General features: G+C 52.2%; 13 protein-coding genes across 13 annotated transcripts; 4 read left to right on the plus strand and 9 right to left on the minus strand.

Annotated features, from left to right (window-relative positions):
* Window positions 1-97: 97 nt before the first annotated feature.
* M436DRAFT_69784 (uncharacterized protein) lies at window positions 98-1237 on the minus strand (the record flags this gene model as incomplete). Its single annotated transcript, XM_013575744.1, has 1 exon — window positions 98-1237. The coding sequence occupies one exon, from the start codon at window positions 1235-1237 to the stop codon at window positions 98-100; it is 1140 nt and encodes a 379-aa protein (XP_013431198.1).
* A 510-nt stretch (window positions 1238-1747) lies between these two features.
* M436DRAFT_18478 (EF-hand) lies at window positions 1748-2356 on the minus strand (the record flags this gene model as incomplete). The annotated part of the gene is made up of 1 exon (XM_013575119.1): window positions 1748-2356. A coding segment is annotated over one exon (609 nt), but the record flags the coding sequence as incomplete, so codon positions are not given.
* An 865-nt stretch (window positions 2357-3221) lies between these two features.
* M436DRAFT_37802 (uncharacterized protein) lies at window positions 3222-5102 on the minus strand (the record flags this gene model as incomplete). Its single annotated transcript, XM_013575248.1, has 3 exons — window positions 3222-4769; window positions 4828-4984; window positions 5047-5102. The coding sequence occupies 3 exons, from the start codon at window positions 5100-5102 to the stop codon at window positions 3222-3224; spliced, it is 1761 nt and encodes a 586-aa protein (XP_013430702.1).
* An 838-nt stretch (window positions 5103-5940) lies between these two features.
* M436DRAFT_69787 (uncharacterized protein) lies at window positions 5941-7982 on the minus strand (the record flags this gene model as incomplete). The annotated part of the gene is made up of 4 exons (XM_013575745.1): window positions 5941-6142; window positions 6214-6336; window positions 6405-6430; window positions 7980-7982. The coding sequence occupies 4 exons, from the start codon at window positions 7980-7982 to the stop codon at window positions 5941-5943; spliced, it is 354 nt and encodes a 117-aa protein (XP_013431199.1).
* On the plus strand, window positions 7981-11533 carry M436DRAFT_39179 (DUF1708-domain-containing protein; the record flags this gene model as incomplete). Its single annotated transcript, XM_013575497.1, has 6 exons — window positions 7981-8179; window positions 8231-8394; window positions 8444-8537; window positions 8594-8822; window positions 8875-10369; window positions 10475-11533. 6 exons carry the CDS (start codon window positions 7981-7983, stop codon window positions 11531-11533), a joined length of 3240 nt encoding a protein of 1079 aa, XP_013430951.1.
* Window positions 11534-12065: 532 nt separating this feature from the next.
* Window positions 12066-13420, plus strand: M436DRAFT_38221 (uncharacterized protein; the record flags this gene model as incomplete). The annotated part of the gene is made up of 6 exons (XM_013575319.1): window positions 12066-12164; window positions 12234-12365; window positions 12587-12682; window positions 12735-13025; window positions 13096-13151; window positions 13213-13420. The coding sequence occupies 6 exons, from the start codon at window positions 12066-12068 to the stop codon at window positions 13418-13420; spliced, it is 882 nt and encodes a 293-aa protein (XP_013430773.1).
* A 471-nt stretch (window positions 13421-13891) lies between these two features.
* M436DRAFT_38267 (uncharacterized protein) lies at window positions 13892-15875 on the minus strand (the record flags this gene model as incomplete). The annotated part of the gene is made up of 4 exons (XM_013575326.1): window positions 13892-15008; window positions 15058-15530; window positions 15593-15765; window positions 15827-15875. 4 exons carry the CDS (start codon window positions 15873-15875, stop codon window positions 13892-13894), a joined length of 1812 nt encoding a protein of 603 aa, XP_013430780.1.
* Window positions 15876-16331: 456 nt separating this feature from the next.
* On the minus strand, window positions 16332-17180 carry M436DRAFT_38281 (uncharacterized protein; the record flags this gene model as incomplete). The annotated part of the gene is made up of 1 exon (XM_013575331.1): window positions 16332-17180. The coding sequence occupies one exon, from the start codon at window positions 17178-17180 to the stop codon at window positions 16332-16334; it is 849 nt and encodes a 282-aa protein (XP_013430785.1).
* Window positions 17181-17828: 648 nt separating this feature from the next.
* Window positions 17829-18796, minus strand: M436DRAFT_37446 (DUF339-domain-containing protein; the record flags this gene model as incomplete). The annotated part of the gene is made up of 2 exons (XM_013575184.1): window positions 17829-18310; window positions 18379-18796. 2 exons carry the CDS (start codon window positions 18794-18796, stop codon window positions 17829-17831), a joined length of 900 nt encoding a protein of 299 aa, XP_013430638.1.
* Window positions 18797-20115: 1319 nt separating this feature from the next.
* Window positions 20116-20868, plus strand: M436DRAFT_37555 (uncharacterized protein; the record flags this gene model as incomplete). Its single annotated transcript, XM_013575201.1, has 2 exons — window positions 20116-20458; window positions 20510-20868. Coding segments are annotated over 2 exons (702 nt in total), but the record flags the coding sequence as incomplete, so codon positions are not given.
* A 220-nt stretch (window positions 20869-21088) lies between these two features.
* Window positions 21089-21932, minus strand: M436DRAFT_60664 (endoplasmic reticulum vesicle protein 25 precursor; the record flags this gene model as incomplete). Its single annotated transcript, XM_013575595.1, has 4 exons — window positions 21089-21107; window positions 21161-21464; window positions 21529-21652; window positions 21720-21932. 4 exons carry the CDS (start codon window positions 21930-21932, stop codon window positions 21089-21091), a joined length of 660 nt encoding a protein of 219 aa, XP_013431049.1.
* Window positions 21933-22434: 502 nt separating this feature from the next.
* On the plus strand, window positions 22435-23475 carry M436DRAFT_37520 (Diaminopimelate epimerase-like protein; the record flags this gene model as incomplete). The annotated part of the gene is made up of 1 exon (XM_013575197.1): window positions 22435-23475. The coding sequence occupies one exon, from the start codon at window positions 22435-22437 to the stop codon at window positions 23473-23475; it is 1041 nt and encodes a 346-aa protein (XP_013430651.1).
* Window positions 23476-23569: 94 nt separating this feature from the next.
* On the minus strand, window positions 23570-25238 carry M436DRAFT_38655 (amino acid transporter; the record flags this gene model as incomplete). The annotated part of the gene is made up of 2 exons (XM_013575399.1): window positions 23570-24409; window positions 24465-25238. 2 exons carry the CDS (start codon window positions 25236-25238, stop codon window positions 23570-23572), a joined length of 1614 nt encoding a protein of 537 aa, XP_013430853.1.
* Window positions 25239-27254: the final 2016 nt, after the last annotated feature.

Genomic DNA, 27254 nt, shown 5'->3' on the forward strand with positions numbered 1-27254 from the left:
TTAAACAACATATTGAACTCATAAAGAACTCCAGAACAATGCAACGATGATAATCGCTATATATGCATGCAACAGCAAGCCCAAGAGTTCGAGCCTCCTAGTTTCTACGCATAGCTCTCTTCTTCCTGCGCTCAAACTCTCTACCGATATCACCGCCAGCACCACCTCTACCACCATCATCATCATTCTTTCTCTTTCTACTCCTCTCCAGCGCACCACCCACACCACCAGCACCGGTCCTCTCGCCCTTCTTGGTCAACCTATCGATCCTGCCGATACCCTGACCCAGCAGATCCCACTCTTCACCGCCGAAACCACCACGTTTGTTGCCTCCCTTCTTCGCACGTTCCTTTTTGCCTTCCTTTGGCAAACGCACCAGATTGCTTTCTTCGTAGGCGGTGCGTTCGGCTTCTTCTCTACGCTCACGAGCAGATTTGTCACGGCGGCCGCCAGCGGTGATGGTGCTTCCGATGGAGGGTTGAGCCGTGGGAGCACCGCTGAGCTCGTCGGCGACGTATTCGTCGATGGTGTTGCTGCGCATGGGTTTTCTTTCTCCCTTTTCGCGGCGGGGAGAGGGCGGTGCGGGCATGGTTGTGGCGTTTATGCGGGGGGGTCTGTAGATGCCGTCGGTGGAGGCTTCGTGCTTGGAGGAAGGCGCTTCGGTTGCGTCCGAGGGGCGAGTCAAGGCGCTGGGGTTGGGACGGAAGGCGAGGCCGTCGTCTGAGTCTGCTTCCGAGTCCGAGGCGTCTTCGTCGTCTTCGTCGTCGTCGTCGTCGTCGTCGTCGTCGTCGTCGTCGTCGTCGTTGGAGTTTTCGCCAGAGTCGGAGGCTGCTGAGGTTGCAGCGGCGGCGGCGGATTGTTTGGCGACGGCGGCTTTTTGGACGGCACCGCGGGCTTGGTCCTCGGCGGCGCGGACGACCTTGTCGATTTGGTACTTGAGTCTGTCTTCCAAGGGTCGCACGCCCTTTTCCAGATACACGCGGTGCTTGACCAGGTCTCTAACGAGTTTGTCGTCGAAGTCTGCGGGAGCGGTCTTTCCATCTTTGGCGCTGCGGATGACTGCCAAGTTGCGCAGAGCGAGTGTTTGTAGATATGAGAGGAAGAGCTCGTTCTTTGCGTCCAAGAGAGTGATGCCGTTTGGTGGAGGGAGGATCGAGTCGCTGGTGGGCAGTGCCGGGATGGCCGATTCCAGAGAACTTGTGAGACCCGGTAGTATCGATGCTAAGCTTGTATCCATGTTCGCGGTCGCCAGTATGGAGTTGTGTTGAAGAATACAACGACCTTCAAACTTTTGAGAATTTGCTAGAGACGCGCCAACTTTTTCGCCGACAGCCCCGGCTTGTTTGACTTGTTTGACGCCGATTTACAATCACATGAAAGCAGGGTCCACTCTTGACATTATAGTCTTCAACTCTCTTCCTCACTCATGTTCATTCAAAAAACTGTCGATTGGCCAAGTATAGGGGTATCGTAAATACTGCCTGATGAGAAAAACAAGCTCGCTCTCTCGCCTTCCGTCATGTCAACTTACGCCGTGTCATCTCTGAGCGTTCATGCAACAAGAAAACATTAGGGACATCATCGCTGTCGTAGGATTTCTTCCAAAAAGGGTTCAGTATAGGCCATTATCGGTTACGGGGGATATGGAGTTGAAGAGGAAAAGGCTTTGCGCACCTGTGAGGAACTCCTCGCTGCGTGTGTATTAGCATCGAGTCGATCAGCATCCGAAAGCAGACCAAACTTACAAAGAGAGAGTAATGTATCCATCACGGTCGTCGTCATACTTCTTGAAGACATCCGTCATGCGCTTCAAGCTGATGCACGCCTGCACAAACAGGTCGAAACTGAGCGTCTTCTCGCGTCCGCCGCCGTACGACTCATCGCCTCTGCCGCGTGTCGTTCTCGCAAATGTGTTGAATAGCAGCTGAGTGAATTGAGGACTCAAACGATAGCCAAACGCAACGAGAGCATCGGCAAACTCTTGGAAGCTGATATTACCCGAGCGATCCACGTCGAAACGGTCGAAGAGGTTGCGCCAGGCGGCCAGGAAGCCCCAGAGGCCGCAGAACTCGTCAAAGTTGATGGTGCCGCTGCGATCCGTGTCAAACATGCGGATCATCATGCGAACGGTGTGTGCGTCGAAGGCCGTGTAGTCGCCATTCACCAGAGCGCTGCGCAATGAAGACTCGCTCAGCTGACCGTTGCGCTCCTTGTCTACGGCCATGAACAGAGGCCACAATGCCTCACGGCTGTTGGGGTCAGGATTCTGAGGTGGTGCGACGGTAGGAGGACGTTGGTTCTGAGGGATCGGAGGACGGTTGTGATAGCCGGAAGGTCGAGGTCCCTGGCCGTAGTTGGACGGAGGTGGGGGTGATGCGAAGGTATTGCGCGGAGGGGGAGGAGCACCGCCGGCTGGTGGAGCGGGTGAGGGGCCGTATCCACTGCTGTGTCGTTGCTGGTATTGTTGCGGCTGCTGAGGCGGGGGGTAGTTGTCATAGCGCTGGGGAGCGGAACCCATGGCGGGGGATTGATGTCCGGACGGGCGGCCGTAGGACTGCGACTGCTGAGGTGGTGGTGGCTGTGGTTTGTTGTGATAGCTCGAGGTCGAAGAGTGTCTCTGGGGGTGGTTCTGGTTCTGCGACAGCATGGCCGCTGCCTGGTCGGGTTCGGCGTGTCTATACGAGCAATCAGCCATGGCCATGCGCCCTGCTTGCCAGTCGGCGCTGACGTACGCTGGGAGCGCGTCGGGGTTGCCCGAGTATCCTCGGTTGTATGCCATCTTGCTGGTTTGCTTTCAGTCAGGCGAGGAGCAAGCGAGAGAAACAGTCTTGGTGCGCATCGAGTAATCGTCGTCTGCCATGGCTGGGCTGAGCAGCCAAGGGAGCCCTTCAAGTCGGCTTGCTTATCACCAGCCCCACCTGTGCCCATGACTCGTCCATATACCACCGTCCCGTATTGCTGCCGTATTGCGTACGCCTATCTGCATTTCTCATCTCTCCTCTCCTGTTCTTTTCCGCTGTGACGCGCGTATTAATTGCATCTACTATAACTACTATCTGGATGCCTTCGTTGTGGGTGCTGCCACTGATTCATGTTCCTCCTGAATAATCCGACATATGCTTCATGCGACTTCTTTTTGCTCTGCCTCACACATCTTCACAACATCTCGTTGATCCGTAAACGCATTGTGCCTCTCTCAACATCATTACTCCGCTGCTCTCCTAGTCCTTGGCTCTCTTGCCACCGCCACCTGCTTCTTCTTCCGCTTTCCGTTTCTTCTCGTCCTCTTCTCTAAACCCTGGCCCACTCAATACTACCGGCGTCTGGAAATTGAGCGGGCTGGGCATCATGTTGTTGTCCCTCCCGAACCACGCATCCGGCCAGAACGATGACGGACTGGGTAAGAGGTGGTTGCCGTCCATGACCCTACTAGGAAGTGCAGAGAGCGGCGTTTCAATGTGATCTCGCTCACGGTTTCCGTGCGCATTTGTACTGATGGGTGGTGCGGGCCGCGCGAACGGATTGGGCGGTCCAGATGCACCAGCAGAAAGGACTGCATTCGTAGATGGCGATGGAGGTGGAAGGACGACCCCTTGACCTACACGCATCGGAGTCGCCGACGCTGTCCCACCATCCTTGGGCGATGAGTCCGCCGTCGCACTACCGCCATCTGACTGTTCGCTAGGAATTTGCACCTTCAATCGTGGTCGTTTTGCTTCGGCAGCCGCACCTCCAGGGCGTATAGGCCCGGGTATTGAAGAAATAGAGCCTGTGCGTTGTGAAGGTCCTGGAGGAGGTGCTTGCATAGTAGGATTGGGAGCTGCTGTTGCTGGTGGTGCCGCTGCTGTCATATCGATTGGTCTAGGCGGCGCCTCAACAGCCCTCTGGCGTGGTGCAGAAGATACATCGACCGAGTGGGAACGAGGGACTTCGGTTTTGATTATTGGTTCCCTGTAATTGGACGTACTTCCACCCCAATGCTGAGCGAGGAGCGAGCGGCTGTCATCGATGGGGGTAAATATGCTATGCGACCTTGCATGAGCTGGCAAGGGTCTCGGCTGGGGTAGCGGAGGACTCTGGAAATTATGCTGGTCAGGTTGTGGAGAAGGCTGTGCGCTATGTGACTGATTCTGTTGATAATGCTGCTGCTGTGGTGTAGGCATGTGCTGTTGGGCGCCTGGATGAACCTGGCTCATGAAATGCGGAGGGACGGACGACTGCCTTCTTTGTTCCTGCTGCAGATAAGCTTGCTGAGCAGCGACTTGCATCTGCTGTTGAGTAGGTGGAGGATATGGGGCGTAGTATTGAGGGGGTTGAACGGCGAAACCTTGCGGGGTAGGTCGTTGCATGACGGGGTTAGGAGGAGGTGGATGGTACGGAGCGTTGGGAGAATAGGCGTAGGTAGGCTGAGGAGCAGGAGCTTGCGACTGGGGACCCATATGCTGCTGAGGTACCAGGTTCGAGCTGGTACGGCGAAAGTGCGAGACACGAGACGAGGGACGTGAACCATTCGGCGGCTGAGGAGTGGCCATGCGCTGAGGAAAGGCGGGCATGGCGCCATTTGGGATGGGCGGAGATGCGGAAGGCGTCGAGTTTCGCATGTGTTGAAGTCCAGGCTGGTGCTGAAGGGGATGCTGCATCATGGATGCCTCTGGCGGCGAGTGCGATTCATGCTGTTCGGCGGGCTCCTCGTCTCCTTCCTCGTCATCATCACCACCACCTTTGCCTTGGAAGTCGGCCGGTCCTTTGTGTTCGTGTGCGCCGCCATACTGTATTCAGTCAGCCATGTGTCGCAGAAGTGGGTTGGAGCGGCAGGCTAGGGCATACATATTGGAAGCGGGCTACTGTCTCGTGAATGTCGCCCGACGAGAACTCGTAGAGCTTCTTGTTGTTGCCAAAGATGATTACTGCGACATCGACGGAACAGAGTACGCTCAACTCGTATGCCTTCTTGAATAAGCCGCCTTTGCGCTTCAGGAAAGTGCTGCCACCAAAAAGCCGTTAGCAATGACAGGATTAAAATAGAAGAGAGGCGGCGGTCCGTACACGGAGCGGTTTCTGTCGTCCTTGATGGGACGAATTTCAATCTTTCTGCGACCCATGGTTGGAGCGAACAGGAAAGCGAGCGACTGCAAAGACAGAAAAGGTACAGGGACGCAGCTTCAGCCTTCATGCGACAGTCTTGGTTGGCCGCGCGAAGAAACGAGAATTCGATGGCTGTCAGAGGCCTTGGCTAGGACTGCTCTCTGGTCTGCTGGGAGCGTCTCGCTACCGCCTGTTGGACATGCAGTATATGCACGTCGTGTCGTCTTTGCTTGAGCTACTCGTACTTCTGCGCGGAACAGCTGCGAGTAAACGCGTGATAAGATGCGTCAGATCAAATGCGAAAAGGTAGAACCGTCACCTTGAGCCATCCGGACGGGATGCTCCTATTATTGGAAAGAGCTCAGACCGTTGATCAATGAAACGTTCCATGTGCCACAGACCTGGCCAACTCTTCTGTCCAAGCTTGATACCCGCCATCTACCGCTGCCTCCACTTCGGCCGCCTCATCCTGGGTCCGATGCCATTCGCCCTGCCACGACCCGTTTCTGTACTCCGTACCCTTTGGCGCTTGGGTGTGCTGTCAGAGTTGACCGCGCTTTGCGACATAAGAGGCTGGTTCAGGTACCGGCTGCAATGCCCAAGCGCATTTTCTACGGAAACAACTCTCGTTCATGCGACGCTCTCCGCACTAATCGTCGCTCTATGGAGGAGCTCTTGCTTACTTTATACGCGAAGCCTCTCAGGCTTGCAACGTCGGACTTTGAACGCAACAGATGACCAACTCCGGAACTCTTTGCTCTTCTGACTGTGATCTCTAAGGCCCCTTAATACAGACAGCTCTCAAAGGTAGTGGAAGTCTTCGTTGAGTCGTATAACCGTTCTCCATCGCCTAACCTATGACTGCTGAGGGTCATGACCCCAGTTCTTCAAGGACTTAGCACTCTTGCTTTCTGGATCCTGCTTTGCTTTTCCCTCTTGTGCTAGATGGCGCTTGTTGTACGCCACGACTTTGCGCATGTGGCTAATGTCGTCCTCGTCGTATTTGCTGGGATCTTTCTTTGGGTTCTTCTCCAAGATCTCGATAATCTTACGACCGCTGTAAAGGGTTGAATCAGACCTCGTTCAATCGTCTCATGGCTCGAACTGTCATTCAATGCGATTACTCACCTCTCATGGCCAATGGTCTCACCCGAGCCATCGTCCTTGGACCAGCCTGCACCAGCAGAGTCCTCACCACCAAGCCACTCCTTCAGCTCGTCTGGACCCATGTTGACGAGCTCATTGAACTCTCTATAGAAATGTTAGACCTGTCTTCTGACGCGTCGTGCCGGTGTTGGCAGTGAAGGCGGTGTACTTACTTGATGACTGTGTCGTTGTCTTTGACCTAGAGATACAGTCAGCATGGTCTTTCATAACACAGCACTACGTTCTGACTAGTACAACACTCCGTGCCAGCATCCTCCGATTTGCCGAAAGACGAACAGCTGATGGAGCAAAGGGCGCATCCACTGAGAACATGATCATGGGTAGATACTGTCGAGTATCACGTCTCTTCTCGTCGTAGTGCTCATTGAATTCGCCCTCGTATCATCGGGAACATGTTGTTTCGAACAGTCTGCTGCCAGAACAGAGTCGGGCCACATACCATATTGATTGCAGAGATTGAGAATTTTCCAGATGATTGATGATTGATACGTTGTTGAAATCGGAACGGAGATCTTGTCAGTCGAGTAAAGGTGTACATGTGTTAGAAGGAGAAGTGACTCTCTTGGAGAATAGTTGATGCTCCCAATTCATTGCAGCTACAGCTTGACATCATGGATTTTATAAATGACATCACGAACGTTTTTTCAGTGCACGCTCTGTCACATTCACCATGGATTGATGGACTTGTAAAGACAGCAACAGTCTTCTTGACTGACCGAAGAGAGCATGTACATTATCTTGTACATATCCATGTAATCAACTGCCGCGAGACTGCCTTCCCTGTCGCGCAATATAGGGGATACTGCAATCTATCCGGGTTGCATTGACATTTCATGTGCTTGGCCATTGCTTGAGAATTGAGTTGCGGGTGTGGACCGTTGGCGTTAGAGATGGACCAACAGCCTTGATTAGCGCACCCTTGATCAAATTAGTATGAAAAGTGTCTCAGAAACACTTGTTTCGGGCGCGCGACTCGCGCTTGAGGGTACATCCAGGGACCAGGGGTCGTCGACTACGATGAGGGTTGCAGAAGCCGGCGGCGGACTGTCTTGATCGCCAATGATTGATGTGCTGGCACTCACCAACGCGTCTGATTGTAGGCCAGGCCGTATCGCTGGCGCTGCCGCTGCCGCTGGAGGCCAAGAAACAAGGACATCAGTCAGTCGTTGATGCACTACTTTATCAGATAGAGGATGATGGAGGAGCACACGCCGTCCTTGACCCAGCAAGGTGGTTTCGACTAAGCTGCCGCAAGATTCGGCTACTGTGAGTCGCTGCAGGCTGCATGTTTTCAAGCTGCAGAGTGAATCAACTGTAGCCATTCATTAGGCCAGCCAGCTGCCCCATATCCATGTTTTCTACCACTCACCCACAACTACTCGACTCGAGTTTGACAGCTCATGCGGTTTCGCCTCGGGTGGCTTGACGGAAAATAGGATCGCCCGCCAGAGACTCATTTTAATAAGGTAATGCCTGCTCCATGATTTAGCTACCATCAGCACGCCTTCTTGACTCTCCTCGCCTCTCTCCTCCTCTTCCCCTTCGTTTCTCTTTGCGCAAAACGCCAATCACTGGCTCTCACCTTCCGGATCACTTTACATGGACTGACGCTTTGAACTGGTCTTTCAGCTGCCTCGCATACACCAACTCATGCTCTTTTCTATCTCCCGCATATTCGTACAGTCTCGCCAATAAGCGAAAAGCCCACGACCTGTGGCCGTTTCCACCATGGTGTTCTTCTCGAAGGTCTTCAAGAGCAAGGATGCAAAGGCGGGCGCAAAGCATAAAGCACAACAAGTCGACTCCAATCAAGGACACATGCCCATGGCAAAACCGAGATTTGTGTCCAACTGGAACAGCAGAGAGATTGATCCGGAAGAGGTTGACGAGCTCATACAAGTGTGCACTCTGATCCTCAAGTCAAGAGGTACGCAGTCTCGCAACATCGCAGACCACTGTTGCTAATCGGACCTTACAGCTGAGGCACTGGATACACCATTTTTGCTCCTACCGTTCAGGCCAGAGACCGACACCGTTCCGGCAAAGAGATTTATCAACAACTTCTTCAAGAGCAACCGGGAGGGAAGCAATAACTACGCTGGCTCGAGCCTCCGCAGAGAGCTTGTTCTCACTGATCCGGCTGTGCGTTTGTTCATTCTTGCAGTCCTGAATCTGGCTAACGCGACTGTAGATCTTGTGCAGCATTCTTAAATGGTGCTGGAGTCGCATGCCAGGTGGTGTGGTGACATGGCCAGTCTATCATGGTTTCTCTCTCGGCGAACGTGGTTCGTACTCTAAACTCGACACAAGTCCGCGACAAAGAGCTAATTCTGGTCACCAGATTCGAACATGGCAAGAAACGCCTTCCACACTTTCATTCCTATGACCGTCGATTCCAACGCCAGAAAGAACATCATTTACAACTTCTTCGATCTCCTGACCGCAATCGCCGCTCACGGGAAAACAAATGGATTTGGAGGCAGAAAGCTGTCGCGTATGGCCGGTTGGTGGGCATTCGAGCATTCGGACGAAGGAAAAGGATTCGAAGGCGGCTACAAGTCATGGGTGACGTGAGTTCCCTCATCCTCGGTTTTCTCACAACCCGGTGCTAACCATCGACAGTTCTGCGGATGCTTCCAGTCATCTCTTTTTCGCTTACCTCAGATCTCTCAACCCTGAAGCTCTGGACGGATTTTCAGGCATCAACGGTCTACCAAGATCTATCCAAGCATTGTTGGCTCAGACCGAATATCCTCCTGAGGCGCCTACACTCATGCAGAAACAAACACCAAAAGTCGTCATGCTTGTGGACGTCGTATCTCCAGGTCCATTTGCTCTGCTCCGTAGAGCTAACAACTTCGAATATCGGGACGAAGATCTGCAGATGTTCTCGGAATACCCTGATCCTGCTCAAGCATTGACTGAAGAGTGCAGGCGTGTTCTCCACTGTATTACCGTCGCAAATCAGTCTGTCGCAGTACGATCTCAAAGTAATATGAGTCTTGGAATGGACAGCCTAAACAACAGACCCGACGAATCTTGGTCACATTTCCAAGATTTTGGTTTCTCGTCCATTGGTGACGACACTAACGATAACACGAGCGGTGCGCGCTCACCAAGCATAGAGCCAAGACTGTCAGGACTCAGATCTGCACCTCGTTCTCGTGCCGATGATGGTGGACGTCCAACGACACCCTCTTGGGCCGATTTCCTGAACTCTGGATTTGTCGACGAAGGCAACAAAGTCAACTCTCAGCCTATACGCATGCTGATGCCACCTGACAAGATGCTTCCCCCTATCAGCAGTGGGCCTCCGCGATCGTCCAATGGCTATCAAGAAGAAGACGTCAACCCGGGCGAACTAGCTAGTATCACAAAGTTCGACCTTGACGACTGCTTTTGGTGGGTTTGGATGACTAGTCTTGCTAGTGAAGAGCCTGCCGCGAGAAAGGCTGTCTTCGGTCGATGTGCCCTTGTCGAAACTGGTATACTCCATGGCCGCTGGATTCTGCTGGAGGAAATGATCAAGAGCGCTGCTCCCGAACTGGAAGAAGGTGCCTACATTGCCGAGAAGAAGTCACGTTTCGGTTTCAGCCGCAGGGGGAAACAAAGCCGCAGGAAATCGGCCACTCTGCCTCCAAGGAGATACGACAGTCCTCAGTCAGAGCGACAAGCTGCATCGACAACACCCGATAAGCTCAGTATCTCTCCAGACCAGCAAGCAAGAATTAGAGCAGCAGCAGCTACTCTTGCTCGCCAACACGTTAGGACAGTCGAAACACCAAGTGCGCAACGCCGTGGACGACACGACGATGCTTCATCAATGAAAACCAACAGCGTTTTGACATTGGGTCTGACTAGTGAAGCGGCACCAGCTATGAGATGGGCCCATACTTTCGACAAAGAAGCGACACGCAAACAATACTTGGGCGATAACTTCGCTGGTAAGGGAACACCTGTGGAGATGTATGTTCCTGATGATGCTACTTCGTCTGTCGAAACGCAAGGATCCAACAAGCCTCTGCCTTCTCCAGACGCTCGGAAACAATCAATTGCTATTTCCGAGGTTTCCGTGGTGTCCGAGGTGTCCACTACTCCGGATCAGCCAAACGCAAGCGTGGAAGATTTACCTGCTTCGCATACACCGGTAGCTAACCCGGAACCTCTTTCACTCAGTGCTTCTATCATCTCTGAGAGACCTGTCGTACACAACGCCACAGAGGTGCCATCTGTGCCCTCGGTACCCAAGGTCACCGAGGTAGGCAGGAAGCCAGTCCCGCAACGTACTAACAACGTGCAAAACCATCCGGCATTTAGGCCCTCTATGGAAGGGCAGAGGCCCGCCAAATCAGAGACTTCCGCAGTAAAAGCTGCAAGAGAAGCCTGGGAGGCGAAGGCGGCTACCTTCAGCCCAGATAAGATGGCTCACGAACCCAACAAACGACCCAACGGTTTCAAGCGTATGTTTAGCAAGAGCCACAAGAGTGACGATGGCAAGCGTGAAGCTGCTGGTCAACAACCATCAGCTTCGATGACTAGCTTGGCACCTCCTTCCGAAACGAACCTCGGGAGGAAACTGTCTCTACTTCGCAAAAAGTCTACCACCCCAACTCCTCCAGTTCAACCTACACTTCCAACTGCCGAGCCTCTGTTCCCACGCCGTGCAGTAGCAAACAACCTGACAGCACCTGTTTCGGGATCCAGCCCTCCGGTAGTCAGCCCATTGGAGCCGAGCTTTGCTCAGCAGCATGGCGGAGCCGATGACCACATAGTCTCTCCCGTACACTCTGAGCACAGAGGCAATGCTGACGACGAGTATCAACGTTTTGATCAGGGCCCTCTTTCCGATAACCCTGCTTGGACGCCTCGTGGATCTATCGACTCTCATCTACAAGCGCAAGCAGAGGCTGCTCACAAGGCAGATCTGGAGGCAGGACATCTCAATGCACCCGGTGGGTTCCCTGAAACCCCTCTGGAAACGCCGATGGACCGCAGGATCAACAGCTACACTGAATCCGAGCCTGCCTATGATGCCGCTCAGCCGGTCGCAAACAACCTTGACAGATGGGCACAGATCCGAAAGAATGCTGCCGAACGAGCTACCAGAGTCAGCGAAGATCAGGTCTCTGGCCGCCCATCTCACATCACTAACGGCACTGAGGATGACGGCGATACCAGTGGCGAAGAGACCATCGAGGACAGAGTCGCTCGTATCAAGGCTCGTGTTGCCCATCTGACTGGCAACCTGGAGAAGGCACCCACCAGCAGGCCTCGTTACTGATTCCCTGGCCATCTCGACCTACCTTTCTTCCCTTCCTCCAACCATCTTCTCACTGTCACATGATGGCAGATGTCAGCTTTCTAATGCCATCGATGAACAATAATACCCCTCCATACGATCACGTATGGAACTTGCGCTCTAATCATCAGAAGTTTTTATCTTTCTCCTTTCTTCGCTCTTGCTTCTTCTCGCGAAACCAATATGCAGTTTCTAGTTTTGGAATCGACTTTCTCTCTTTTTCTTTCAATGGTCTTTAAATGTTGCTACGTTCGTTCGGGGTTCGTTCAAGCACTGCAATGAAGGCAAAATGTAAATGTACACTAGCAAAACAGCAATTGACCCAGCCCAAAGTTTTCTTCTTTGTCATATCAGTCGCGTAATTACAGTATACCAACCCCACTGTTGCAGCAGGTGGGGGAAGTGGGGGTACGACCCTGCTTGATCATCATGTCATCACCACGAACGCGTTTTCCTCTGCTAACCATCAACAGCCCAACACAAGAGCAAGACGCAATAGAATCCGATAGCAGCCATGATCGAAGGTGAAGATCTACTGCTCTGTTCAACGTGCGGCACGCAGTTCGACACACCAGCTTCCAACCCACCGTCGGGCTACTGTAGAATCTGTGATGTAAGCAACCTCAAACTCTGAACACCAAATCAAACATGTTGAACTCAGTGTAGCTCACGCAGATCATAGGACCCACGTCAGTACATTCCTGTAACTGGACAATCTTGGACGAGTTTGAAAGCCGAAGCTGGAAAGCATGAGACCAAGTGGAAGCAAGATGAGCATGACCCTCGTATCTGGTCCATCTGGGCGGAACCAAAGGTAAGTCAACCAGTCTTTCCTCACACCGAGAAGAGAAACAGCGGAGAAAAAGATGGGACAACATATCAGATTTTCGAGAGGGGAAATTACGATGTCGAACTCATTGCTTCCTTTCCCGAACCAAGAGATGGTAGGAAGGTGCCACTCTCGTGTTTCTGATTCCCGACGTCAGCTCAACAGGTCAATGCTACAAAAACGACTCTAACTGTTCAATCATGTAGCTCGGCATCGGCCAACGAGCACTCCTCCTCCAAACACCTCACGGCAACATTCTCTGGGACTGCATAGCCTACCTCGACCAACCCCTCATCGACTTCGTAAGCACTGCCAACCCACCATCACATCTCCGTCCTAATCGCTCAAAATCAGATCAACTCCCTAGGCGGCCTAGAAGCAATGGTAATCTCCCACCCCCACTTCTACACAACCCACATTTCCTGGTCCGCCACTTTTTCCTGCCCCGTCTACGTCCACTCTCTCGATCAACAATGGCTATCCCGTACTCCTCTGCCCTCAACCAAGAGAGTGCTGCTCAAAAAGCAGTATGAGGAGATTGTGCCAGGTGTCACTGCTATAAAGGTAGGAGGACATTTTGAGGGTAGTATGGTGTTGCATTGGGATGGCCATTTGTTCATTGCTGATACGTTTGTTAATGTACCTGTAAGTCTATGTATCTTTCCTGTCAAGATTCGACATGCAGAAAGCGTAAATCTGACAAAGATGGAAACAGTCTGGTTTCTACCGTAAAGACAGACCGAAGGGGACTACTTCGTTTTCTTTCATGTGGTACGTCTCGGATCTCAACTCTCTCCATAAATTGCTTTTACTGATATCGGTCATCTTCAAGGAGTATCCCGAATATGATACCTCTTTCTCCAGACACAATTCACGACATGTGGAAGGCAGTCAAACCATACGACTTTACAGTCACGCATGGATTGTTCCAGGGTTGGACTATCATCGATGAGAATGTCAAGCAAAGCGTGCTCGAGAGCATGAAGATTCAGGTCAGAAACCAAGGGTTCGCTGAGCATGCTTTATTGCATGAGGAGTGAGATGACAGGACAAAAGGCTTCTGATCCTTCGAACATTGGACGGGGACGATGCTCAAGGTGTGAGTGATTGTACAAATTTCGGTTCGTTCAGATAGCTACAAACATGATTGAAATGCTGAAGTGCACTGGAAACAGAATAATATTGAACGCGTGATATGCACAATGCCGCCTAGAATGAAAATGCTTCCCCAGACGAATAGGTTGAAAGGGGCTAAACTCGCTTTGATAGAAATGGTATTGACAAGAAGAGTGTGAAACGAAGAGGAAGGGTATATTTTGAGATTCACGCCGAGTGGATGAATAGGGGAAGTGAAAAAGTATGAGAATCCAAGTATGCCAGTCGGTTGCATGTCCGTTGCCGAGCTGTAGTCGAAGAGAAATGCTTTGATGCAAATGAAATTGTCGTATGATCATAAAGATAGTTCGTAGGTTGCAAGAGAGTGTGAGTGTCCGGTTGACAGCTGTAAGTGTTCATATCGAAGTTATGCGTGCTCCCATGGTGTTGCGCTTCGGCCGCAGATTCATGACAGACTGGAGCTCGCGGATCATGTTTGTGCCTGAATCGCGTTTGTCGCGTATCTCGGAGAGACGTACTCGCTCCTCTTGCATCTTAGCAATGCGCTCATCTCTGGTCAAGGAGCTGCGCATGCGAGGTATATGCAGGGAGACGCCTTCGAAGACTTCTTCGTCGGATCCAGATCCTGCGAAACTGGATCTGCTCGACTTCGATTCGCCGTTCAATGCGCGTAAGGCATCAGCAGGTCCGCCTTCTTCAACAGCAGTCAGACCACCAAGGCTGGCAGCTGGCGAACGAAGACCACTTGATGCTTGTGAGATGCGACGTTCTTGCTTATCAAGATTACTTGCAAGAGAAGCCTTGCCATTCTCCCAGGCTTGCATAAGCATCTTGAGATCGGTGCCGATGGATTCGTACTGCGACATCAAGTTTGGGCCGAGATCAGTCAGATCATCTGAATCCTCAATTGCCTTGGTGGACTCTTCTCTCATGAGAGCCATCTTCGCTTGCAGCGACCTGATACCTTGAGAGAGTTCGGTGATCTTGCGGACCTGTGTACGTAGGCGCTCACCAGCAGGTCTGGTGGAGAGTCTTGCCTCCCTGGGAATGGTGAACTCCTCGACTTCGCGAAGGAGTTCGCTCAACTTTTGTGCCCAAGTAGCGGTGATGGTGCTTAGGGAGTTCATGATCTTGGTTGCAGCCGACCAGCGTGCGAAATCAGTATTGCCTCCATCGGCCTCAAGGGACATGAGCGAGCAACAAACGACTCTTCTGAGAGTGCTGTACTGGTAGCTGACTACGCGCAGACTTCTCAGAGATTCCGGGTCGTCATCCTCCAGAGAGATGAGTGCAGGGCTCACGGCCTCTTGGACAGCGTGGTGAGGAATGTCGTAAACATCCAGATATTTCTCCATGTCATCCTGATTGAGCAGGGCCTTGAGCGAAATGGTTGCATCCCTGAAGGCAGGCAATGCTTCGGTGTAGGCTTTGTTTAGAGCACCACGCAGCTTGGCGCACTTTCGATTGACCTTAACATCATCGAAACGGGAAATCGGAGGGAGTGGGGTGCTCCTGCGACCTGTTAGCAGATGTCACATGGCTCCAGGAACTGCGAACGTACAGTCTGTAGCCCTTGGAGACAAGCTCAACCTCTTGGATCAGAGACAAGGCAGCGGAGGTAGTAATATCAAAACCACGAGCATTGGTGGTCAGGGAAGAGACTGTGTCCACAGCTTGGTGTCTGAGGTACTGCAGCCATTGCCGACGGATGTATGCGTAGAACAGAACAGCAGCTACGGCGGCGCACAGTAGGGCCAACAGGATACGACTCTTGCTCAAACGAGAACCACGGAGCCAATTGAGCAGGAGGACGAGGACGAAGGCAACACCAGCTGTGGCAGCGACACCAGAAATGTTCAACGAGGCATTCGGGGCCAAATCTGTGTTGGCGAAGGGAGTTCCATTGATCTGAGTGGTGTGTAACGAGCCGAGGTCTGGATATTCGTTGAGAAGCTGCGAGGCGACGATGAGGTAGCGGAAGTGTTCGAGGAAGCGGTTGTTCTCAGCTCGGCCAATACGAGAGTTGACTGCACGCTACGATGTGTGTAAGAAGGCTGCTGTGGACAAGAGGCAGAGGACTAGAGAGGAAGGCGTACCGACCAAGCATGGTGAAGCTTGGAGACAGTGCCCTGAGCAGGGAAGCGGAGGTTTAGGGGTTGGGTAAAGGGCCTGAAGGAGGGCTTCTGGGGCGCGACAGTCGGAGTGAAGGGAGGTGTATGCAAGGGCTCCTGGTTGAGGTAGTTGAACGATTCGTCGGCGGTGCCATGGCCTGCAGCAACACGTTAGTGGCCTTGTCCGCTTCAAGAGGAAAGCGCGTCTGCGTGACCGACCTTCGAGCAGCGCAGCAAGCGGACTGTCGTCTTCATAGTAGCTCTCCATTCACGCGGCGGTCAGCACTGTCCTGGATCTGTTACGTCTACCTCGTCGCACAAGAGGGTTCGGAACAGGGCTGGCAGGTGTATAAGGTCAGGATCGAGGTCAGGCACGAGGCCATCGTAATCGCGCATCTGCGGATAGAGTCCAGACGTTCTTGCCTTGCTAAATGAGATGCCATCATGCAACGTGGAGAAATTAGCTCAAAGCCTAATTGCACGGCTCGAATGCAGGGACCTGCTACACGCGTTCCCGCCATGCCGGGTTGGCAACCTCGTCAAATGACTCGGCTCTCTTCCGCACTGTTCATCTTGTTGTTATCACTTACGATGGCAGGAACACCCGCCGGCTCGTTGCTTGGGAACACGAGATTGCACTCCAATTCTATGTCCATTTCATTAAACAACTGCATTATTGCCCAGCCCTCGTCTAGTACACATTACACCTACCACCCGCTCTCTCCTATCCGATCATCAGCCCTGCATCTCGCAGCTCCGCTAAGTCACCCCCTGCTTTGACCATTGCTTTCAGCGCTGCCTGGCTGAACCTTCGCCGTTTCTCCACTGCTTCCCTTTCTCGTCGCGCTTTGGTCTTGCTACTGCCCGAAGGTGCCACTCCGGTCAACAGCTTCTCGCTATCGTGTGGTGTATAGTTCACGAAACTGCCTGATGATCCTCGCGGACTCTGCACCTGTCCAGATGACTTGCGACTGTGACCTTTTGATGAGGGTGTTCGCCGTTGACGCCGCCGAGGCGATCGTGTCCCCGATGAAGGTGTTCGTTGTTGACGACGTGATGTCGATGGTGTGCGTGACACTCTTCTTGATCTGCTCACATACATCTCGCTCGCGGTCTCCTCAACTCGTGACGGAGCCAGTGTGGGATTGTAACATATCCGCAGCCCTGACGTTGACATGTCGTTTTGATAGATCGGTATCCTTGCTATTGGCTGGGACATCATGGGATGATGTAGATTGATCTCGCTTTCATCGCCCATCCAGGAGCTGAAAGTCGGCGAAGGTTGGTAGATGTCCTTTGCATCGAATGAATTCGCACTCCACAGTCTGTTGTGCTGAGATGGCTCGGGATAGATACTTGGAACCACAGGTGATGGTTCGTTCAATGCTGCAGTCGGATATGCAAGCGCAGCAGGGTTGCATGTCGCGGCCTCTAGTCCTTCGGCATGGATGTACTGGCTGAATACGCTGTCATACGTAGAGGTCCACTGAAGATCCTTGCTTGATGACTGTGTACGAATAGGTCGTATAGGTAGTGGGCGAATCGGGTAGGTGTATTGAGTAATGGAGACCATTGTGTACGTCTGAAGTGTAATGTTACTGCGAGGGAGTGTGATGTTTTGGTTAGGGGCTGCAATACACAAGCCAGCTCATGCAAGGTATTATATGCGGTCTTGGGCACACCGTCCGAGTGGCTGGGTGTCGTATGGAATGAAGCCTTTACAATAACCAGTCTTCCTATTTAGTGCGGATCCAAATGATCGGGATCCTTTGTCTCAGACTTACATTCCTCGACAGCCAGCCACCTCGACATGTAGTAGGGTTGCTTCTGTGACACGTTGTCTGTACAGTTATCAACCCAGTTTTCGCCTGATGACTTACGACCATCTCAACCTACTCGACTGATTTGTATAAACAGTGAGGGACTATACCTCAGGAGGAGAATACAGTATTTCGTAGACGAAAACAAGAACCAAACAGCTTGTCATCCGTGGAATGCTAGCCACCTGCTAAGGAATGTGTCAATGACCTTCCGAGTATTCAACCGCCTAGGTCCTTCGTTCGTACGAAAATCTATTGTTAGCTTGCTCATGTGGCCGCCGCATCCAGAGAGATCGAAAGAGAGAGTTCGTGTGGGAAACCGTAGCTGCTAGCAGATGGTATACGAGAAAGGTGCAGGCCATGCATATATTACAGGGTATTTACGTGAGACGACAAGAGGTCTATTTGTCGAGGTTCTTGAGCTCGGGCATGAAAGCCATACCTTTGCCACTCTTGCTGTCCGGTTCGGCTTCGCCAGACTTGTCGCCTTCAAGAACTCCACCAGCACTACGGTCCTTGACATGCTGCCTCAACATAGCCAAAACTTCCGAGTTCTTCCATCGCTGAGGAACGGGGCGATAGGCAGGCTTGAAGAGACCAACAGTCTGGGCCCACTCGCCAGTGCCGGGAGGGCGAACGTGCTCATCTTTGGCGGACTTGCCCTGGGCTACGGGAGTAGCCTGTTCAGGACCACCTCCTTCGGCGTATTCCATGGAAGTAGGGGTGGGCTCCTGGGTGGCCCAGTAGTAGATGTCCCAGTCGTTCTCGTCAAGGAAAAGGTCGTATTGTTGAAGTTGCTTGGGGGTCATTGTTTCGAGGTAGCGATCGGCAAAGGTGGACATGAGGAGGTCGCTCTCTAGCGTGCCTCTTTTTCTGCTTTGGTCTGTAGGGCGTCGTCGTCAGCATGGTCTCGAATTTGACAAAACGGCGTGAAAGTGATTGGCGACGAACATAAGAGTCTAGCCCTCGTGGTGTTGGTGTCCTCGCCTGTCCTCCTCAAAGGCTCGACACGAAAGGAACTTTCCTCGAGTTCACCTACTTTGAGATCGGCATTGACGCCAGACTCGGGGCTGCCGTCCTGAGTGCCTCCGGTCATTCTCTCGGTGTTCTCGGGCACAGAGTCCTTAGCGGCGAAGTCGGGGTCGACATTGGTAATCAACTCGGGAGGAGCGTTGTCCTTGCCAATACTGGGCATCTCATTGGCGATGGTCGAGGTGGTGTTGGTCAAGTGAGGGTTGAGAGGCTTCTCCATCTGGAACTTGCGGTATGCATCGACATTGGCGTCAAAGCGAACAGTGGCCGAGCTGAAGGGGCGCACGACTCGAGGGGCGGCGCGGAACGATCTGAGGACGAGTCTTGCTGAAGACATTTTGGTGTATATGGTGATGGTAGAGTACGGAGAGAAAGTCGAACAAGACGAAGACGAAGAGAGCTGCTCTTGTCTGGGGTCGCAGGGTCGAGATCTCCAGCGAAAACGCTCGACGTCATTTTGGAATCATCATCGACTTTCTCTCAGCCAGAAAGTTTGTAACGCATCGCCTTCTCTAAACCTGGACACGATCTATATAAACGCATTACCGTAGGACTCTCCACCAACGCATGCAGCTCAAACCTCGCTGCAACTCTGCGTCGGTGTAAGGCGAACATGACATCTACCACATTCTGGCAAGGACAAGTCCTACATTTCTTCTATGACGCCCGAACTACCAAATCGTCTACTTGGGTAGTCCATCAAGCGTTCTATCCATAAGAATCCTGCTGTTGCTACGAGATGTTTTTGGTGGGCAGTTGCATCGTTCCGGCAACAAGACAACCACACGCACAGACAGGCATCTGCAGCTGTGTTTGAAGTTCTTTGACAGGCTCGAATTGAAGCTTGACATCGCGTGGCTTACATGTCAGTCATGCTCACTCTAGTGCTAGTATGTCTGGGTTGAGACTCCGGCAACACTAGAAGCATGTTTGTCCCAGCCTGAGTCTGGTGTTTGCAACCTCCTGAATCAATCCCGAATTGGCTGGCGAGCATTGATTGCCTCATCTCCTGCGTTTGTCAATTCTGAGTAAAAGAAGCCTGTAGATGAGATTTGGGTGGATCAGAGGATGACATGAAGCAGAACAGGTCAGGTAGGTGCTATTCGTGTTGCAACTTCCCTGTTGGCACTCATCCCACGCCTGCATCTTCGTTCATCTTGTCACTCCGACTTTCCCCTTCAGCTACCTCTCCGTCCTCCAATCTCACCCTCCTTCATTACATGATCAATATCCCTCAAGTCTACACCTATCGATACAAGGCCCTATCACCATTGTTCATCACAGCGTCAGCACAGTCACAATGTCTAGCAATCCCACCCTTGCAGTCCCCCTGGACACAAGCCGTCCTGGAGCATCTCGCACAAGCTCATCCCAAAGCGTGCAGCGCTCTGTTGAGCGCATCGACGACCGCCAGGATCTCGGTACTGTCGTCAAGCGTGGAGTCGGCCCAGCTGCAGACAGTGCAGTCGAAGTGGGTGCAGGCAGTGCGGCAGACGAACGTCCCACGAGCATCACCATTCCAGCTACTAAGCCTTCGAGCACCGGAGACCTCAGATCTGGTCTGGCCAGTCCAGTGATTCCTGACGGCGCTATCCAGTGAGCTACTCTGTCTTGAGGCCAATGTGTCGATGACTAACCAATCCGGCCAGATCACTCGTCGCTTCCATTCATGCCGACAACCCAGGCAGCAAGACTCCCATGCCTGCAGACATTCAAACCACGGTTCTTCGTGCTGGCGTTACCCACAAAAGGTTCCCTGTACCCAACTACCTACTCACTAGCAAGGTCCCCTTCTTCAACAAGTTGTTGTCAGCCACGCCATCTCCTACCGAGGAGCAACTGACCTTCGAGGATCTTGACGAGTTCGCCTTCGCACTCTTCTCCCGCTGGTTACATGGCGGTAAGCTTCAGGGTCCCTACGACTTCCATTCGGTCCAGCATTACCTCTGTCTGTATGTCATTGGTCAAAGATGGGATGTCGAAGCTCTTTGCAATGACAGTAAGTGCACCTTTCCAGAGCACAGGGTATGCACTAACTTACCATTGATAGCCATGGATCTGGTCCGCCTGTACTACCACAAGAACAACATGACAGCACCTACCTTCCGCCTCGAGTACGTCTACGCCTTCACCAAGACGCCCAACCACATGCGCAAGTTCTTGGCCGAGACTGCTGCATTCCGCGCACTCTGCGGCGAACCTGCAGCCAAGGGTGTATACTTGTCAGACTCGATGAAGACGTTGATCAACAAAGGTGGCGACTTCTCGGTTGACTATGCTCACTCTCTTATCAAACTCACCAAGGAGGACTTCCCCGACCCCAGGAAGGGTTCCAAGTGTGACTGGCACGAACACGCCGACGGCAAGCTTTGTGCGAAGGATGATGTGGAGCCATACATGACACCGTGATCTGGCGGTTCTTGGAGATTCGAGGCTCGCGTCTGGCGGGCAAACCGGTCGAGTTTACTGTTGCTTTATGGCTGGCCAAAGAAGAGAACGAAGAGAAGGCACAAACAGGGAGAGAAGGCTGTAATTGCTGATACAGTACCTATGAACCATTGCTGCACACGTTATAGGCGCAGCTCTCCAACCTGAAATGACATGAAATGCATTATACCGTCCATCTCGTCTAGATGAGGTGCTTCGATCTGTGATATCGCGTAAGCTTGTGATGAATGCATGACCAATTGCAAGCACATACCTGAAGTAGGCACGCAGGTAGACAATCTGCCATGCGCCCAAACCGACCAGCATACCCATGGTGCCAAAGGCGAACCACTTGACACGCTCATTGGTGCTCTCGTTGGTGTCTCTCAGCTTTTGCTCACGGATACGAAGGTAATCCAATTCGGCGACAACCTCAGCAACCATCTCTTCAATTCTGCGCAGTTCGGTCTCGACGGGTTGAAGCTTCTCGCCGGCTTGAATGGCGGACCAGTCCTTTGCATCGGCACCAATGTCGATATCGAGTTCAACGTGACGGCTAGGGTTCGGGACTCCGTTGCCTGTTTCGCACATGTGCCGTTAGTGTGACATTCATTGTTGGTATAAATGGTTGGGCAAGCGTACTTGAGGTCAGGATGTTCTCGAAGCAGACATCAAAGGCGGAATCGGCGTGAGAGGTGAAAGCGTAGCGACCCTCGCCAGCGACATCGCGAGGTCTGTGATAGTCATTGCCGACGGCATCCTTGATCTAGACGAGAAATACCATGTCAGCATTTCCGTCCAACTCTCCTTGTACTCAATCCAGGGCCACTCACGTGCAAGTTCAGAACCTGGCCATCTCCTCTGTGTCCGCTGATGGTTGCCGTCACGACGACAAGCTGGTCCTTTGCGACAAAGTTGCGAATGCAGCGTTCCTTGCTGGCCGACTCTGCTCCGGGATGGGCCTGGATGTCGAACTTGAGGGCGAAGCTGAGGGGCAGCAGTGCCAGTAGGAGCAGTCGCACCAAGAAGCTTGTTCGGGATTCCATCTTTTCCTTGCTCGCCGGTCCTTTTGGGCCTCTCTCTCTTCTGATCTGTCCGAGTGGTTGGGCGTGAGAGAAGCAAAGCTCTCCTTTATTTTGGGTAAACGTAGCGCCTTCTGCGAGAAACGACATCCCCCAGATCTCCTTAGGTTGTGCTCCCTGTTCATTACGGACGCCAAGGCTACTGCATAACCTTGCATAAGCTTGCGTCCAGGGACACCCTGATCTTGACTTGTTGTTTTCTATCTTCCATTCAACAACAGCTTATCCGCGACTATCTAATGTCTAGAACAGTCCTCGTACTCTTAATATATCATCAGTGCGAGTAGAGTCTGGCCGTATCAAGGCTAGGGATGATTTATCAATATCTTTTGGTTGATATGGATTTATGACCACCCGCATGAGTGGGGGCATCTTGCCACAGCTATAACTCATGTCTATTGAAGGGCGTGAATCAAAACTACAAGTAAGCACCCAATTTGTCCGACATACTAACACAGAAACAACCATGTCTGAGAGAGAAGCATTCTGGGTACAAACAGAAGACTGGCACACCGCCGGCGAGCCCTTCCGCATCATCTCGGATCTACCACCCCACTGCACCACCACAGGAAACACAGTATGGGAACGTCGCCTCAACATCATAAACCAGCCAAATCATCCTCTGGATGTTCTACGCCAATCTCTCTGCCATGAACCAAGAGGCCATGCAGATATGTATGGAGGTTTCATCGTTCCTCCCAACGACTCTGGTGCCCATTTCGGTGTCCTGTTCTGGCATAGAGATGGATTCTCTACGGCTTGTGGTCATGGAACTATCGCGTTGGGACGATGGGCCATAGCCAAAGGACTGGTAGAGTCTGTCCAGGATGGCTCGGTCGAAGTCAAAATCGACGTGCCTTCTGGCAGAGTGACCGCAGAGGTCAACTTCGAAAACGGCAAAGTGGTACATGTGAACTTCATCAACGTTCCCAGTTACCAATTTGCCAAAGAGCTGCCTGTAAACATCTCTCTACCTGGCTCAGAGTCTCTACAACTTAAAGTCGATCTCTCTTGGGGAGGAGCCACTTGTGCATCCGTCGATGCTCGTGCTGTCGATATGGAGATCAAGCCGTCCAATGCTCAACGCTTTATCGAGGTTGCCCGACAGGTCAAGGCTGAGGTTGGAGTACGTGGAGAGCACAAAGACACTTCTCTATACACCATCGTTTTCTTTGAGACACTCAGCGAAACCGACGAGGCTATTGAACAGAGAAACGTCACTGTATATGCAGAAGGCGCAATCGACAGATCTCCCTGTGGCAGTGGCACTGGCGCTCGAGTGGCTACTTTGTTGGCACAGGGGAAGTTGAACGGGAACAAGAAACTCATCCATCATTCCATCATCAACACTACTTTTGAAGCTAGGGTTGTTTCTCAACAGCAGGATGAGGGTTCACAGTTCCCAACTTGCATACCAGAGGTCAGAGGAAACGCCTATCTGACTGGCCGTCACAACTTCTTCATCGATCCAAGCGATCCCACATTCCCTGGCTTCTTCCTCAAATAGGAGGAACGTGATCACAATTACGTACATGGGGACGTACAAGACTAAGGGAATAAGAATTACAACATGCTATGATACAGAAAGCTACTCTAAATCATCAACTCATCACTTTTGCATCGCCTCGTGATGGTGCAGGGACCTCAGTATAACTATCCTCGAGATGCAGTGCTTCAAGCACCACTTGCTCGGACGGATCCACTCGCAGGTACGTCTTGCGACCCTTGACGACCCAAAAGACGATAGAGACGACGAGCATGACGCCAAATACAGCAATGGCGTAGTTCATGTCTGCCGGTGATGGGTTGGGCTCGCCTGGGAAGAAGAAGATGACTGTCGTGACGACACAGTATACCACACTGATCCAGTTGATCACCGGTCCGTATTTGCCCAGTCCAAACTGCCCGCCTGCAGGTAGTTTGTTGCGACCCACAAACAAAAGCGTCAAGATGGGCATGGCGTAGGAGATTGTCAAGGCAATAGTGGCGACACTCAAGATAGCCTCGAGCACAGTGTTCGCAAACAGATACAGGAGACCGACTAAGCCCATGAGTACGCCTTGGAGGATCAGGGCGAGTGGTGGGACCTTCCACTTCTTGTTGACTTTCTTGATGTATTTGGAAAAGGGCAAGCCGTTGTCGCGAGCGAAGCCCCAAGTCAATCGACTACCGGTCGTGGTGATGGAGATGCCTTGGCCCATGCTGTTCATGATGAAGAGCGCCATCAACACAGCAGTGCCTTCAAGACCAACACAGTCCTGGACGAGTTGCATGAATGGCAAGCCGGTTGGTGTGTTGATGACTCTGTCAACATCTTGGATGCAGAAGAGACATATGAGCATAAAGATGAATCCAGTCACGGCGCCGAGGACGACCGACAGCCAGATGGCACGGGGAGCGTTGACGCGAGGGTTCGGGAGCTCTTCTATCATGTGGACGACCTATGAGTGGAGCATATCAGTAAGTGTCTCCGTCCTTGGAGATCAATGTACGTACCGAGTCGAAAGCTGTCAAACCGTAGGCCGCTTGAACAAGACCAGTGAACCAGACCACACCCGACGGCCAGCCAGTCTCGTTGATCCAAGCACCGAATGCAAACGATGGTGGCTGGAATTCGAGTCCTTGCTTAGTGCCGACAGAGATGAGCAATGCGAGACTGAGGATGAAGAACAGGGCAGTAAATTGAATGCCAACGATGTTGTTGAACCAGGGTAGGATCTTGTCATTCCTGCAGGCCACGAGATTGAAGCCTGTGAACAACGCGGTGATGCCCAGATACACCAAGAACTCAACCCATCCCGTGCCGGCACCTTTCCAATCTGGGTCGTACATGAGCTTGATGCCGAGGAGGAAGTTGGTTGCAAATGCCACAAGGGAAGCATTGAGGGTCCACCAGCCAAAGGTGTTGATCCAGGCACACATGTAAGATGCAAATCTTCCCGTTGGAGTATGCCACAATGAGTGCATCCAGTAAGCCTGGCCAAGAGCAGTAGGCATAGCACTGCACAACTCGCCCAAGCTAAGTGCAACGCAGAGGTTACACACAAAGACGAGGACGAGACCCCACAGGATTGTGATGGCACCACCGTTGGTCAATCCGGATGCTAGATCTTGGGCGAACGTAGCGTACGTGCCCAGAATGGAGAAAGAGAGAGCGAGCATGCTCCATGGCGAGAACTTCCTTGTCAATTCTTCAGTGTGACCGAATGCGACCAGATCTCGGGCATCCTCATAGCTTTGCCTGCCGACATCAGTGGATTTCAGGTCCATGGCCGCGTCTCCGTACAGGGACGAGCGACTCATCAATGGATGGATGTAATAAATGCCAATGGGTGATGATTCTGTCGACTATTCAGCCACAAAGCAGAGAATTGTTGAATATCGCGCACGAAGTAAGGTGCGAAGCCTTCATGTGTTATATCGCAGCCACGATACAGATGATAGGCAATACTGCAGTACATGCCGTGTCATCCAGTATTTCCAGCAGCCTCAAAAACCAACAAGTGATAAGGAGGAGATGTTCAAGGGCGTGACCAATTCCAAGCCGTAATTCGTTTTCCCCGCTTCTCAGTTGAACTTTAGTTGGGAGGACATTCATCGAAGAGCCAATCTAAAGGACGGAAAATACAGCCTAGATCCATGGCAGCTTGGTGTGAACGGCCACGGACCAGATGTGAGAAGATCGCGCAGCTGTTTTTGGAAGGTTTATGCGTGGCCACCGGCCAGTCCCTTATGTCGTCTCCGGGTTCGTCAGAGGAGAGCCTCTTTTGCTTGCGCGTGCGGAACTCGATGCTGTACCAAAGAGGAAACAGAAGGCGACAGTATCTTGCGCTTCAGCTATCGTCCTTGAAGGATTCATGTCATTGGGCGAGCGGGCTCATTCAAGCGTAGGGTGGAGAGGCTCAAGGAGAGAATCGTATCAGAGAGCTGCTGACGCCTAACGTTCATCTTGAGATGCACGTCCATGACCAACCGGTGCCAACAGGAAACAAAGGTCCGCAGCTTGAAGTCGGACGTGGTTGAGGATAACTACTAAAGATGATCGGTCGGTCGAGATAGAGAAATGGCTGGTGAATGTGTCGTCCGTGCTTCGCGCCCTCACACGCGACCTCTTCCGCGTTGGAGCCATCGATCTCTCCCTTTCTACACAGATGGGCACACACTATTGTTCATTCGGGTCAGGCCTGTTCATGCACAAGCACGAGGGAGCCAACGTAGCGTATCGACTATGAGACGATCAAGTACAAATCCAGCCCAAGGTTCGATCCTACGCAAGACATCTATCAAGAGCTATCAAGCGCGTAGCTGCTGGAAACCAAAGGTCTCCGGAAGACTGGAATCGACGAACGTAATGTATCATTTCCGGCGGATTGCAGCTTGATATCTGCATATTCACCCGATGGTAGTCTCGGAAGATGGAGGCAGTCTTGCAGCGCAATTGTTTTCAAGACTCACAAGAGACGATGCTGAGCACCAAGCTTAGCGATTAGGAAGATCTCAAGTAGCCGAGAACCTCTTTCAAGAAGCAGGCGAGTCGGTTGGTTCTTGTTCTGTGACACCTCAACCTAGTCACCAAAGACCATATCAATATGTTCCGAGTGAGGGAGCAAGCATATCTGATCAGCTTGGCGGACTCTGTACAATTGATGCTGAAGTTTTGAAACACGATATTCTTCTATATCGGCAGAAGATCAGATTCAGCCGACCTCGACAAGGAAGGTATACATCTATTTTACCGACATGCACCTACTTTGGCTTCTTGAACTTCCTACCAACTTGCTCGACAATTGCACAGCCCCTGACGCTATGCATCGAACTTGCCGTCAACATTTACCCTCGAGCCCTTGGTGATCACGCTCCAATATAACCTGCCAGGATTGCATCTCTCTTCTTGCCCTTATCCTGCCAATCTCCGGAGAAATCATGCATCTACCCCGCCCTGGAGCCCCACAGACAGGAAAACACCTGCGGAGAAACCATTCATCAACGACTGCATGATGGCGGGCTGCATCTCAGACTCATCTATGAATCCCTGAGATCGTCAAAGGATAATTTGAAAGCACCCATGTCTTTATGCAGCACGGTCGAGTCTTCCGGTGGGCGATGATGCCTGGACCATTTCCATGTTACAAACATATAAAGAGACAATATGCCTGTGTTTCATTACAGCAGATCAGCAATATCAACCACGCGACAGACATTCCAGATGTATTCACTGATCACCAAGATCGGCGCCCTGGTGGTGGCTTCACTAGCCACCCAAGCAGTCGCTATACCTTCGAACAG

Source organism: Aureobasidium namibiae (assembly GCF_000721765.1).
Source record: "Aureobasidium namibiae CBS 147.97 unplaced genomic scaffold scaffold_2, whole genome shotgun sequence".
In the NCBI taxonomy this organism is placed as follows: Eukaryota; Fungi; Ascomycota; class Dothideomycetes; order Dothideales; family Saccotheciaceae; genus Aureobasidium; species Aureobasidium namibiae.